The 12,809-nt window shown below is 39.2% G+C and overlaps 1 protein-coding gene across 1 annotated transcript in view; it reads right to left on the minus strand.

Annotated features, from left to right (window-relative positions):
• The window catches only part of CLTRN (collectrin, amino acid transport regulator), a 70,463-nt gene that overhangs the window by 13,687 nt on the left and 43,967 nt on the right, over positions 1–12,809 (minus strand). Inside the window, exons 4-5 of the mRNA XM_027835303.1 lie at positions 10,796–10,909; positions 4,471–4,665 (exon numbers count right to left, since the gene is read on the minus strand). Coding sequence (XP_027691104.1) covers positions 4,471–4,665; positions 10,796–10,909 — 309 coding nt within the window. The remainder of the gene's footprint in view (positions 1–4,470; positions 4,666–10,795; positions 10,910–12,809) is intronic.

Genomic DNA, 12,809 nt, shown 5'->3' on the forward strand with positions numbered 1-12,809 from the left:
CCGGTTCTCTATCCACTGAGCCACCTAGCTGCCCCCTAAGGAGGATGATTTTTGATGGCTAAAACCTACCTTGATTTCTCTGGGTTTACTGGTTAGATTTGCTTCTTAAAGACCATGCCTTAAACCTAATTCACTCTGGCTTTCATTGATTGATCAACAATAGATCTCTGCCCAAGAACCACTTAATGGTTATTTTTTTGGGCCCTGATGGTTTAGAGTGAATGTAAATAGTAATTATTTCTCTCTTGGCCAGAAATCCTGAAGGTCTTCCCCTCCCAGTATTTTTTTTTTTTGTTTTGTTTTTGTCTTTTTTGGAGAGAGTGGATTAAAAGGGCCATCCCTTGACTCATTTAAACAGCCCTAATCACTGAATGGGTGTTGCCTAAGTCAAAATGAGAATTCAGAAAGACCTTAGCTTAAAAAGGCCAAGGTCTCTCATTGCATCCTGATCCATCTCCATTCGTCCTGATCTATATCTTGCCACTGGATCTGGATGGCTCTGGAGGAGAAAGTGAGGCTGGTGGCTTCGCACAGCCCTCCCTCCCTCAAATCCAATTCACTCATGGCATCATCTTCCAGATGTCATGGTCCTCTTCAAGAATGAAAGACAAACCACAACAACAATGAGGAAAATCCTTAGGAAGCTATTATTATTTAATGTGAAAAAAGTATTAGCCATTAAATTCCTTCAGCTGCTAATTTGACTCTTGTTGGACTCAAAGTAATGAATTTTTAAAAATTCTGTAATTTCTTGCCAAAGACTATCTTTGTTTCTGAATTCAAATACCTTGGCTTGCTAGTGTCCCCAGTATATGAAGATCTTAATCATCCCGGCAATCACATTCCGGAAACTCCATTCAGCCAATCTGATTTTTCTTTTCCTAAATGGCATATTCTTCCTAAAGCCTGCACATGGAATTTGTTGTTTACTTGAACATTATTCATTAAATAAATTCCTGCACTATGCTATTTAGTGACCACAGTCACTAAAAACACCAATGAAATTCATTTCATGCTGTTATTTTGGATTTTTATTCTGAAACTAGGCAAGTCACACTAATTTCATTTTTTGAAATTTATCAATTGAGAAAGCAATGAAAAAGTTCAATATTGGCTAAAAACACAGATGTTCCCTGCTTATAATATGCACCATATAGCTGAGTACTAAAGATCATCTGGAAATTAGAGATACATTAAACTGGTGTATACTGTTTCTAGTCTTAGTTCAGTCACTAATTTGCTGTGTGATATTGGGCAAGTTGCTTTCTCTCTCTGATCCTCAGTTTTATCATCCCTAAAATGAAAGGGTTGGGTAAAATATTCTCTAAGATCTTTTTTTAGCTCTAATGTTTTACAATCTATGCTCTATGGTGCATTCAACCATCCACTTTCCAAATGTGTGGAATGCCAGATGTGGGCTTTGGAAGAGAATATTTTAAATTTAAAAACAAATTTGATGCCAATATTTAATCTCATTTCCTAAGATTTCACTCTTTAGCACCCCATCTGTGGGTTGTGTACCAATGAAAACCCAGAAATAGCTCTGGGGCACGTAAACATCTAAGGAACTGAGATGGCATAGGGTAGGATAGATATATAGTCAGCATCTGGGAATCCCCGAGAAGCCAATGACCCCACACACTCCATTGCAGTCCTGCCAGTCCTCCTCTGTCAATAGTCCAAGGTTTGAATTGCTGACAACAGAGGCAACATTCAAGCAGAAAATGGAGCTCGAGGGGGCATGTGCTGTAGCATATAAACAGACTTAAACCGCCACCAATCATCAGGTGCCAGCTGTTACACAGCCCCACAGTTGGTGCTAGGAAGTTGCAATCTGGGGAGCAACGCAAAAAACACCCAATAGCCTGGACACAGTCTTGCGTATCATACACCTGGATTAATGCTGTCCAGTGGCCGCTTCCCCCACCTAGAAACCGTTAGACTAGGTCCATTTCAAACAGCATCAGTGAACTGTTAGGTTATCAGCTCATAATCTTTCCTCTTCCCAGTGTCCAACTTCCCGTGCATCACTCCAGCTTACTCTGGAAAGGAGACTCAGTGTAATTTGACAGACAGGGAAGTGTCAGTGATCCTTCCAAAGCCCACAGCTGAGAAAGGAGGGATTATGACTAGCATGCCATTATCATAAAAGGATGACTAGCTTGATTCATTGCTAAGATAAATTTTCAGCCAGGCTCTTTCATGCCCTTTATGGAAAGAATGCTTTCCATTCTGAAGAATTTCTATGCCATCACTGCCCCCCCTTCCCACATTTTTCTAACACTGTCAGACTCTAATATAGTCCTTAGAATTGTCCTATTGCCTCCGTAAAGCACTGGCTGTGTCTGACCTCAGGCTTACCAGGTGAATCACTTTCTCTCTCCCCTTTCAGTTGTTTCAGTCACATCTGATTCTTTGTGACCCCATTTCTTGGCAAAGATACTAGAGTGGTTTGCTGTTTCCTTCTCCAGTTCATATTACAGATGAGGAACTGAGGCAAACAGGGTTAAGTGACACAGTTAATAAGTGTCTGAGTTCAGATTTGAACTCAGGTCTTCCTGATTCCAGGCCCAGGGCTCTATCCACTGCTCCACCTAGCTGCCCTTCACACTCCCTGGGTTTCTCTGTTCCCTCCAGGTTAATTAATTACCCACTAGTCAGAGTGGGAATGGGGAGAAACACACAGATCCCTTCCTCCCCTGACCCTTTGTATGAATTTGTGTGATCCCCTCAGGGGCACAGGGGAGATCTATCTGATGTTTGTATTCATGGGAGATCGCAGCTAGTCTGGTCTATTGGTAGTTGGGTGGAAAGGGTCAGGAAATTGGTCTGAAGTAGTCAGATTTTAATGTAGAGATTCTTAACCTAGGGTTAAGAAATTGGTATATACATCATATATTTACATATATATTGGATAACTATTTAAATATAATTGTTTCCTTTGTAATCCTTTATACTTTATTTTATGTATTTAAAACATTATTCTGAGAGGGGTCCATCACTCCCAAAAAGGTTAAGAACCTCTGTTTTAAAGGTTGATGGGTACTGATAACAATGTCTCCAGAGTAGGTTAATTGGGCTCCTTTGACTGACACCCAGTCCACAAGTATCATATCTACATGGACCCTATAGGAAAAATAAGTTCCAGAGGAGAGACAGACAAAGGAGTAGACAATAACTTTTGGTGCCAAGGGAACAGCTTGAGGGCAGTGGGCCTAGAAGATTTCTAGGTGACAGGGCATCCAGGGAAGACATTCAGAGTGGGATGAGGACATTGATGACTTTGTGCATGTAAGAATCCCTATAATCTGACCATTTCAGACCAGGGTCCTGACTCTTTCCACACAGCTACCAAGAGACCAGCCTACCAGGGATCTCCCATGAACAGAAAGATCAGACATATTTCCCCTTTTGCCAGCGCAGAAATTCTAAGCTTGGGTGGGTTACACAAACTCACATAAAGGGTCAGATGAAGAAGATATCTGTGTGTTTCTCCCTCTTTCCTCTCCCACTGTATAATTCCACCCTTCTATTCCCACTAACATATCATTTCCCTGCTCCCATTCCCACTAGTATATACTCCCCACGTCCCACTCTCACACCTGGTAATGGTCCCTATTTTCCTGGTTTATATGATAACATTGTAAGTTACAACTTTTATGTCCCTCAAAAATCCTGAAGATAACTTTATAGACCGTTGTTGTTCACCCTTCGTTTTCAAAGAGGACCAATGACATCACAGCTGATATCTTTACTTGCCAGTGAATTGGATTTAAGTGAGGCAGAGTTGTGCAAAGTCATCAGCTTCACTTTCTCTTCCTGAGTCATCAAAATTCGGTGGCAGGACAAAAGTCAAGATGACTGGTAAAGGCCTGGGATGCAGTGGATGACTTCAGCATCTTCAGTGTCTGACTGATATCAACTTCCTTCATGGACTTTGGAACAAATTGTTCTCATCCACCCATTCCACCAGGGGAAGTATTCATATGCTTGGGGTAGATGTCCCCCTACAGACAGGTTTGAGGCTTGTCGGTTACCCTCATCCTCATTCAGACTGTATGCTAAGACAGTTTTACTGGGGTGTGACTGCTCCTGTACCACAGCTTCTTGGAGCCACAGGTGAGAGTTGGGTGAAGGTAGACACCAAAAGAAGATGGGCAGCCCTGAAAAGGGCTCAGCAAACCTTAACACTGGAAGTGCCAGCCCTCCCTGAACACCCCAGGTGTTCTCATAACTAGGACATGGAGTAAGGGCAGAAACTCTTTTGAAAATGGCTTTTGCATTCTTTGTTACTAGAAACCGTATTATAATTATTTCAGTATCACCAATTTTCTACAGGTTTTACCTCTTAGCCAAGGCTACCTCCACCTTGGGAAATACCCATCTATTTTTTAAATTATATGGATAGAGCAAAATAAAATGACCCATCTCTTAATTAACTCACTTCAGGTAATATACTGAGTTTCTTACCTTCTCTGTTTATGGATTCCTGACATAATCAGTAATACAATTCCAACTACGACAAGGGAAAATACTACACCAAATATGATTATCCAGATAGGGGTTGATGGCTCAGTGGGGGGTCCAAGGGTGGTGGGAATTTCTAGAAATTCCAATGTCTGGTCATTTAAAAAGAAAGCGTTGTTGATCCTGTTTCTGTTCATCCTAAACGGGGCAAAAGCAACAATAAAAATTAAAAACCAGTGCATTATAAATGATTTCATAAAGAGAACTGCACAGTATATATAATGCCTTTCTCTCCCTCTGAATGTTCACTGAATCCCTGGCATGCTTTAGGTTTCTTGGATGGGTTTGGGGGCTGTTAGAAGCCCGTGGGGCAGCTGACCTTGGTGCTGCTGCCCTCTGTGGTATGAAATAAAATTTCAAATTGTGTTTATATTTTCAAATTGTTAAATGTCTCTGGGGCAAATTAAGTTACTTGAGCTTCTCCAAATTGGTATACCATAGAATCACTGAATGGACAGCAGGGCCGGTCCTCAGAACAATTGTGATGGAGATACATTTGCCTACCCTCTCTATATTCTCTATCTTTGGTAATAGCCCTTCCACTTTGCTCTATCACAAATTGTCTAGGCTGCTGCCCAGCAACAGTCTAGTCAAGTCATTCTCTCTGAGGAAGAAATGTATTAAGGTGTTGTATTTCCCAGGTATACTTGCATTTTAAGACTTCAACAATCCCATTGAACATTAGGCAGAAGAATGCAATTTTTTAAGCTTCAGCAAGCTGAATGCAGGTGGTTTTTGAGAGAACAGGAGATACATCCATTACAAAAGTATCTAACCCATCTGCTTACAGGTGGAAACTGACTGAAAAGTCTCCTGATTTAGGGGAAGACTCTTACATAAGTGAGAATCCATTCTAAATCAACTCTAAATTACTATTCAATATGGAGATGAGTCATCATCCAAATACTCTAAAACACGGATAATTTTAAAAAATTTCTACTTCATTTTGGAATGTTTCTATATCATATTCAAGTATGGATGACTCTGCGGGGGAACTGATATTTCCAAGACAACAGTAAAGCTCACTGTATAAGTATGACAAGCAAAAATGAAAACTTGTCTAACTTTCTCATCCTACTTAACTGTTCAAATTTTTCCTAGAAGGAATGGATTATATCACCTCAAAACCAAACATCAAACTTCAGCTTAAACAGTCTTTCCCTTTAAAACTCTATTTCATATCTTCCCTTGGCTGTTTCAGCTTAAAATCCTTTCTCCTCTACATTCTGCCGGGCTAGATTAAATATTCTGCTTATGTTAACAAAGCACTATGGAAAAAAAAGACAAGTAGTTGAAATCAAGATACTTAGCTGATGGATCATCCTTAATGTGACAATAGGCATACCCAACCTAACATCATTAATTGAATCCAGAAAAAGCATGAGTTCAGGGAGATACAGTTCTGAGATTCACATTTTATACTTATGAAAGCTTAAAAATAAGAAGAGAAGGTAGAGAGTGGGAGGAGAAGGAAGAGTGAAAATGAAGTGTGTGTGGTGGAAAATGTAGGTAGAAGACACAGTAGCCATCCAGAACAACATAGAAGAAAAATTTTGGTGAGATTTTATTATAACCTATTAGCAATGTTATCGTGAAACAACATGCAGCAGTAGCTACAGCTGTACCCTAGAATTCAATCAATAGTCAATAAACATTTATTAAGCACTTCATAAGTGTAGATCAGCTAGGTGGTATACTCGATAGAGTATCTGGCCTGGAGTCAGGAATTTCTGACTCATTTTCCCGAGTTTAAATCTGGCCTCAGACACTAGCCGTATGACCCTGGACAAGTCACTTAACTCTGTTTGCCTCAGTTTCCTCATCTATAAAATGAATTGCAGAAGGAAACAGCAAACCACTCCAATATTTTTTACCAAGAAGAGTCAGATACAACTGAAACAACTGCACAACAATAAAGTGGTAGGCACTCCACCAAATGTTGGGGATAGGAGAAAAAATGCAAAAACAATTCCTGACTTCAAGGAAATGATTATATTTTTAAAGAGCTGCATAAATTTGTGTTTCTAGCATAAAATTAAGAGGATGAGTTAATGAACCTTTCAAAATACTTACTTAGTCAATAATTCAGGTCCAAATATGTGTTTCTTTTTCATTCAAAAGCAGATTTTAGAAAATAAAGGAGTAGTACATCATTCAGATTGCTTTAATTTCTCATTACTCTTAGTCTTTATAGATCTGTTATAGTTTGTTGTGAAGCAGCAAACCAATGGAGCATTCGATTAGTTCTCCAAGTTACATTTGTCCAATTTAATTGACCACAAGGTACTTGAAAATGAATCCTACTTAGAGTGGTCAGTAACAAATGATTTGATTTTTTATTATTTTCATGTAACGAAGAGGGTATGTGAACCCTCCCCTCTAGTTCAGTTGATGGAGATATAGAATGCAGTTGCACATGATGAAGTATTAATGGGATCCCTTTGTGAAGTGGAATTGCTTCTCTGATGGAGTCAAGAAGGAAACGGCAGGATTAGCTGTGCAAACAAATTAGTTACCCTGGTGGAGACTTTAAATAGCTAAGCCCTGGACAAATTTCAAAAGTTTCAGATTGGAAGAGATTACATTCCTGGAGCTGCCTGGGGAGACAGAGTTCGGAGGAGGGGGTGGGAAGAAGCAGGTAATTTCTCTTTTCTCCCCCTTGAACCTAAAACGTATTTCCTCACAACCAGGAGTCGGCAAGCTATGGCTAGTATTTTAAAACATTTATAACTTGCTGGTTCTATAAATACAGGAGGTGGGCTGGTTCTGGCTCTTTTGCTAGAGTTTGCCTACCACTACCCTAAAGGAGATAAATCTTGTCCTGGCCAGTCCCCCATCTCTCTGAGGAGAACTGAGTGGCCAGCCTCAGATCTCAATCTCCTACTTCCTCTCCTGGCAGGAATCAGTCTCCTTTGGAGAAGGGTTGGGGGAGGAGAGTCTAAAGATACTGCTATACAACCCAGCAAATAACCTACATGAGCAAAACACAGTGCAGTATACCACTTAGATCATTTCCCACCAGACTGCACTTTTCTGGACTTCTCCATCATGCCCTGGCACCAAATATGTATTCTCTTCCTTCTCCTTTTCCTTTCTCTCCTCCTGTCAGCTCCATTTTGTGTTGGCTTCCCTAAGCTCCTTGAGAACAGAGACTGTCTTTTTTTTTTTTTTTGCTCATATTTGTATTCCCAGAAATTAACACTGCCTGGCACACAGTAAGTGCTTAATAAATGCTTGTTGACTAACTTGCTGCTAACTGACTAACCCTCTCCACTTCCCCCAATATGGACCACATAGCTTTGAAGGGAAGCTACTAGACCAGTAGAAGATATTGCACTCAGAACTGAGCAGAGAGACATATTCCAGACAGCCATGGATACAGAGAGACAGGTACCCAAGGAGGAAACACCTTCAGAGTGTGACCCCTGGCAGCAGAGAAGAAAGTCACATTAGAGAGAGGGACAGACCCAGGAACCCCAGGAACCTATGGTGAAGACTCTACAAAAGAGAGAAAGAACTTCCAGACACTATAGCACCAAGAGTTGTATCTTACAAGATTACACGTCTTATATTTATGTCTCATGACATCCCATGGATGCTATGTGTATTTGTGGGAGACTGTATCCCAGCTTTGAGGGAGTGGGGATGTTTGTAACTACTTCTGTTTCTGTCATTCGAGTATATGCCTTTGCTAAAAGCTCACTGGACCTATTGGCTGATTGCTAATAGGAAGCAGTGAGGGGGAGAGAGAGGAAGCCCTAATATAATATCCTCTTATGATATGAACTATTATAATAGATGGGCACGGTGGATACAGTGCCTGGCCTGGAGTCAGGAAAATTCATCTTCCTGAGTTCAGATATGACCTCAGACACTTCCTAGTTGTGTGACCCTGGGCAAGTCACTTAACCCTGTTTGCCTCAGTTTCCTCATCTGTAAAATAAGCTGGAGAAGGAAATGGCAAACCACTTAAGTATCTTTTCCAAGAAAACCCCAAATGGACTCAAGAAGAGTCAGATATGACTAAAACAACGGAACAACAAAAAAATTATAATAGGAATATAATTCCATAATAATTACCCCTTGAACCAACAACGTGGTAGTCAATCTCTGGGAAAGCAGCCTAAGAGAAATGCTACATTAGTAATAAAATGCAATTTTTAATTGATTAAATGTGAATAAGGTAGTCTGGTATTTTGTTGTAATTTAGGGCATACTAGTCAAGTTCTCTCTAGCCAAAACCTTTGCCAAACCCTTGTAGATTAACCATATAATCTAGAATTCTTTTGGAGGCTTTGCTATCTATCTAGAGAAGACAGCATTAAGAAGGAATCCAGACTGAAATGATGAAGGACTCTTTATCTCCACACAGACAAGTCTAGTTAACTAGTGGGTTAAACAGATAACACTAAGCTACTATAGCTTTTAAAAGCTAGAGCAGCTAGGTGGTAGATGGAGAGCTAGGTCTGGAATCAGGAAATTCTGAATTTAAATCTGACCTCAGAAACTTACTGGATATATGATTAATCATGGAGATAATAATAACACCTACCTCCAAGGTTGTTGTGAGGCTCAAATGATAGAATAATTGTAAAGTGCTTACCACAGAACCTGGCCCATCATAAGCACTATATAAATATTAGCTATTATTTTTATTAACAGATGATGCATCTTTAGTAGGTTCCTGAGAACTTTGCTATATTAACATGCTAAAATGGAAATGGTGTAAGATTGAGAGACAGAGATCCTGAGTTCAAATCCTTGCTCTTCTGCTTACTGCCTATGAAATATGGGAAAGTCACTTAATCTCTCTGGACCTCACTATTCTCTTCTATAAAATAATAGGGTTGGCTTGATGACCTAAGGTGCTTTCTAACTCTATATCTTTGATTCTATGTAGCCTTAGACCCCATTCCTTGACTGTTCCATATCCTTACTTCACTGACTTAGAACAGGTATAGGCTTTCTTAGAATTGGTGCTTGACTCCACAGTGTCCAGCCCAGGTTATCTTACTACGCTCTTGTCGCCTTCTTATCTTTCCCACAGCAATTATCCCTTTGTGACCCAAACCAAAAACCCTGAAATGAGTAATCCTAAATTGTCTCTACCAGTCAGATGACCCAGCCACAGCAGTGCTATACACAAAATACTTTCGTTAAATTTAAATTCAAAAAGTGAATACTTTGGGATACCACAGTATACAGTGTACACTATGGAGTAAGAATTCATACAGAAGATGAATGTCAAAAGTTGGGGACCCAAAAAATATTGCCAGAAATATTAAATATGTCAATATGAAGTAAATGCTTTTTATTAAATGACATGATGAGAAAGTAAAATAAAACTCTAATATTTTCAGTTGTTTTTCACATGTGTCCAACTCTCTGTGACTCCATTTAGATTTTCTTAGGAGAGAGACTGGAATGGTTTGCCATTTCCTTCTCCAGCTCATTTTATAGATAAGGAAACTAAGGCAAAAAAGGTTAGGTGGCTTGCCCACTTACTGCTAGTAAGTTTCTGCGTTCAAATTTGAACTCAAGTCTTCTGACCGTACTCTATCCGCTGTGCTATTTACCTACTTATTGTTACAAATAGTTGACAAATTAGTTGGGGGAGTTCCTATGGTAGAAGTACCATACACTAATAAACTCATAAATCAGGACAAAAAAAATTCCCTTCATTAGTTGGTCATGCATGGATGGTCTTATCATGACTCAGGAAGAGAGAGTGACAGTGACGACTTTGCACAACTCTGTCTCACTTGAATCCAATTCACATACAAGTCAAGACATCACCTGTAGCCCTCTTTGAAAACAAAGGAGAAACAACAACAACAACATGTGCTTTACAGAAGTTCTTTGTTCTATAACCTTACTTCTTATTTCTTTAGCTATTACTCTGTTATCCCTTAAGTTGTATGTGATTTAACTATGTGGTTGCTAAGTACCTGGTTATATTGTTCGTTTTAATTTAGTGTTGTAGGAGTTATTTGTTTATTCATTTATTTATTTTATAAAATCAAAGGTGCTGTTTCTTAATAGATTATATCATGCCTTAAAAAAAAGATATGGAGAGCATTTCAGAAGGTCATGTCTAGCAGCTATAGTAACAGGATGCAATTCTTGATATCTTGATGCACTTAAATAAGGGAGGAAAAACAGAATAGACTTATTTGGCATCTATATAAATAGCTTTTAGATAAATTAACATGTTTGTTCATCAAAGACAAAATAGGTTTAAAAGAGAATAAAATGGAGTGACAATTACCTTATAGCTTCCTGCACCTCACTTGCAGGAAGCGTCTGATTTTTAGAAGGGTCTGTAACTACAAACCAGAATGACACACGTTTTGTAATATTGCAAAGCAGGACATTGGAAATTCTGCAAATGTTGAGGAGAAAGGAGAGAAAATGCATTACTATTAAGACAGTAACATATTGCATTAGTGTATATTATGTTGCTATTACCAGTCTTCAACAGTTATATGAATGAAAAAGTCTTTTTAGGTACAATAGGAACCTCCCCCCCCCCCAACAGTAGTTTCTGCTCTCAAGGAGCCCACATTACAATAGGGAAAGACAACACATATAAGTAAGGTTAAGCTGCAGGGAAGATGAAAAAGATCTGGAGATCCATAGGGTACAAATGCAGGGAAGATGGTAAGAATCAGTTGTTGGGAAGGCTTCAAAATAATTCAATATTTTAAAATACCTGTGATTTCATTGGTATGAATACCCTTTTAACTAAAGCAGGTCTCAGACACCAACCCTTTCCTTTATTTCCTTTGATTATATGTAGCCTTAGACCCCATTCCTTGACTGTTCCATATCCTTACTTCACTGACTTAGAACAGGTATAGGCTTTCTTAGAATTGGTGTTTGATTCCACAGTGTTCAGCCCAGGTTATCTTACACTTTAGGAGACCATCTCCAAGAGAAGATATGGACAAAAAGAATTCATCACCTTTTGGTCAATTTAGCTAGGCTGGTCAATAGACAAGATCATGCCACCCATAACCAGACATGTGCTCAATATCATAGGACTTACCAGAGTTGGTACTTTCATAGCTGTTAAGACCTTAATATCAAGGTAAAACTTAAAAGTTTCTTAGGTGTGACAGAAAATCTCTTTTATTCAGCTCATCAAGTCATTTCCTAAGGTATGAGAAAGTTGCAATTTTTCCTAAGGGAAGGAGTATCCATAACAACAAAATTGCAGACTTTTTTGAAGTGTTGAAATAAATAATGGAGAGAAAGAAAAGTTCTTCCAAAAACTTCCCAGATAAGCTAAGTTGACTCTCAGAACCATAGTTCAGTATTTTTGATTTGCCTGTCCATGTAAATTAGTATTGTTCTTTTTTCTTCAATTAGTTCAGTTGTGTCTGACTCTTTGTGACCCACTGGGGGTTTTCTTGGCAAAGACACTGGAGTGGTTTGCCATTTCCTTCTCCAGGTCACTTTGCAGATGAGAAAACTGAGGCAAACAAAGTTAAGGCACTTGCCCAGGGTCACACAGCTAAGAAGTGTCTGAGGCCAGATCTGAACTCAGGAAGATGAAGCTTCCCGACTCTAAGCCAGGAACTCTATCCACTGCACCACCTAGCTGTTCTTTAGGTGGCCATTATAAATTCACCACCTTCAAAAAATTGGAAATCGAGGGGAAGTCCATCAATTGGAGAACAGCTGAACAAGCTGTGATATATGAATGTAATGGAATACTATTACACTGTAAGAAATGATAAACAGGCAGATTTCACAAAAATCTGGAAAGACCTACATAAAAGATGCAAAGTGAAATGAGCAGAACCAGGAGAACATTGTACACAGTAATAACCACATTATGTGATAATCAACTATGACTTCTCTCAGAAATACAATAATCCAAGACAATTCCAAAGGACTCAAGAAGGAAAATGATATCTATATCCAGAGAAAGAATTGATGGACTCTGAATACAGATCAAAGCATACTATTTTCACTTTATTTTTTGTATTTTTTTTCCTTTTGGTCTGTTTCTTCTTTCACAAGATTACTAATATGGAAATGTTTTACATGATTGCACATATATAACCTACATCAAATTGTTTACCTGACGCGGCCGCTGCAGTGGTGAGCATGAGACCAGCTCAATACTCTTAACTCGGAGGCGCAGTGATGAGGCGGGAGACAGCAAGATGGCAGAAGCTCCGTTTATTAATTGCTAGTAGCTTTCTTTTATATGCTTAGTAACACCTGATCAAAGCATGATCTCCATGTGATAGCCAATCACCAAGTCTGCTGGA

Source organism: Vombatus ursinus, unplaced genomic scaffold (genome assembly GCF_900497805.2).
Source record: "Vombatus ursinus unplaced genomic scaffold, bare-nosed wombat genome assembly UNPS02014814.1, whole genome shotgun sequence".
NCBI lineage: Eukaryota > Metazoa > Chordata > Mammalia > Diprotodontia > Vombatidae > Vombatus > Vombatus ursinus.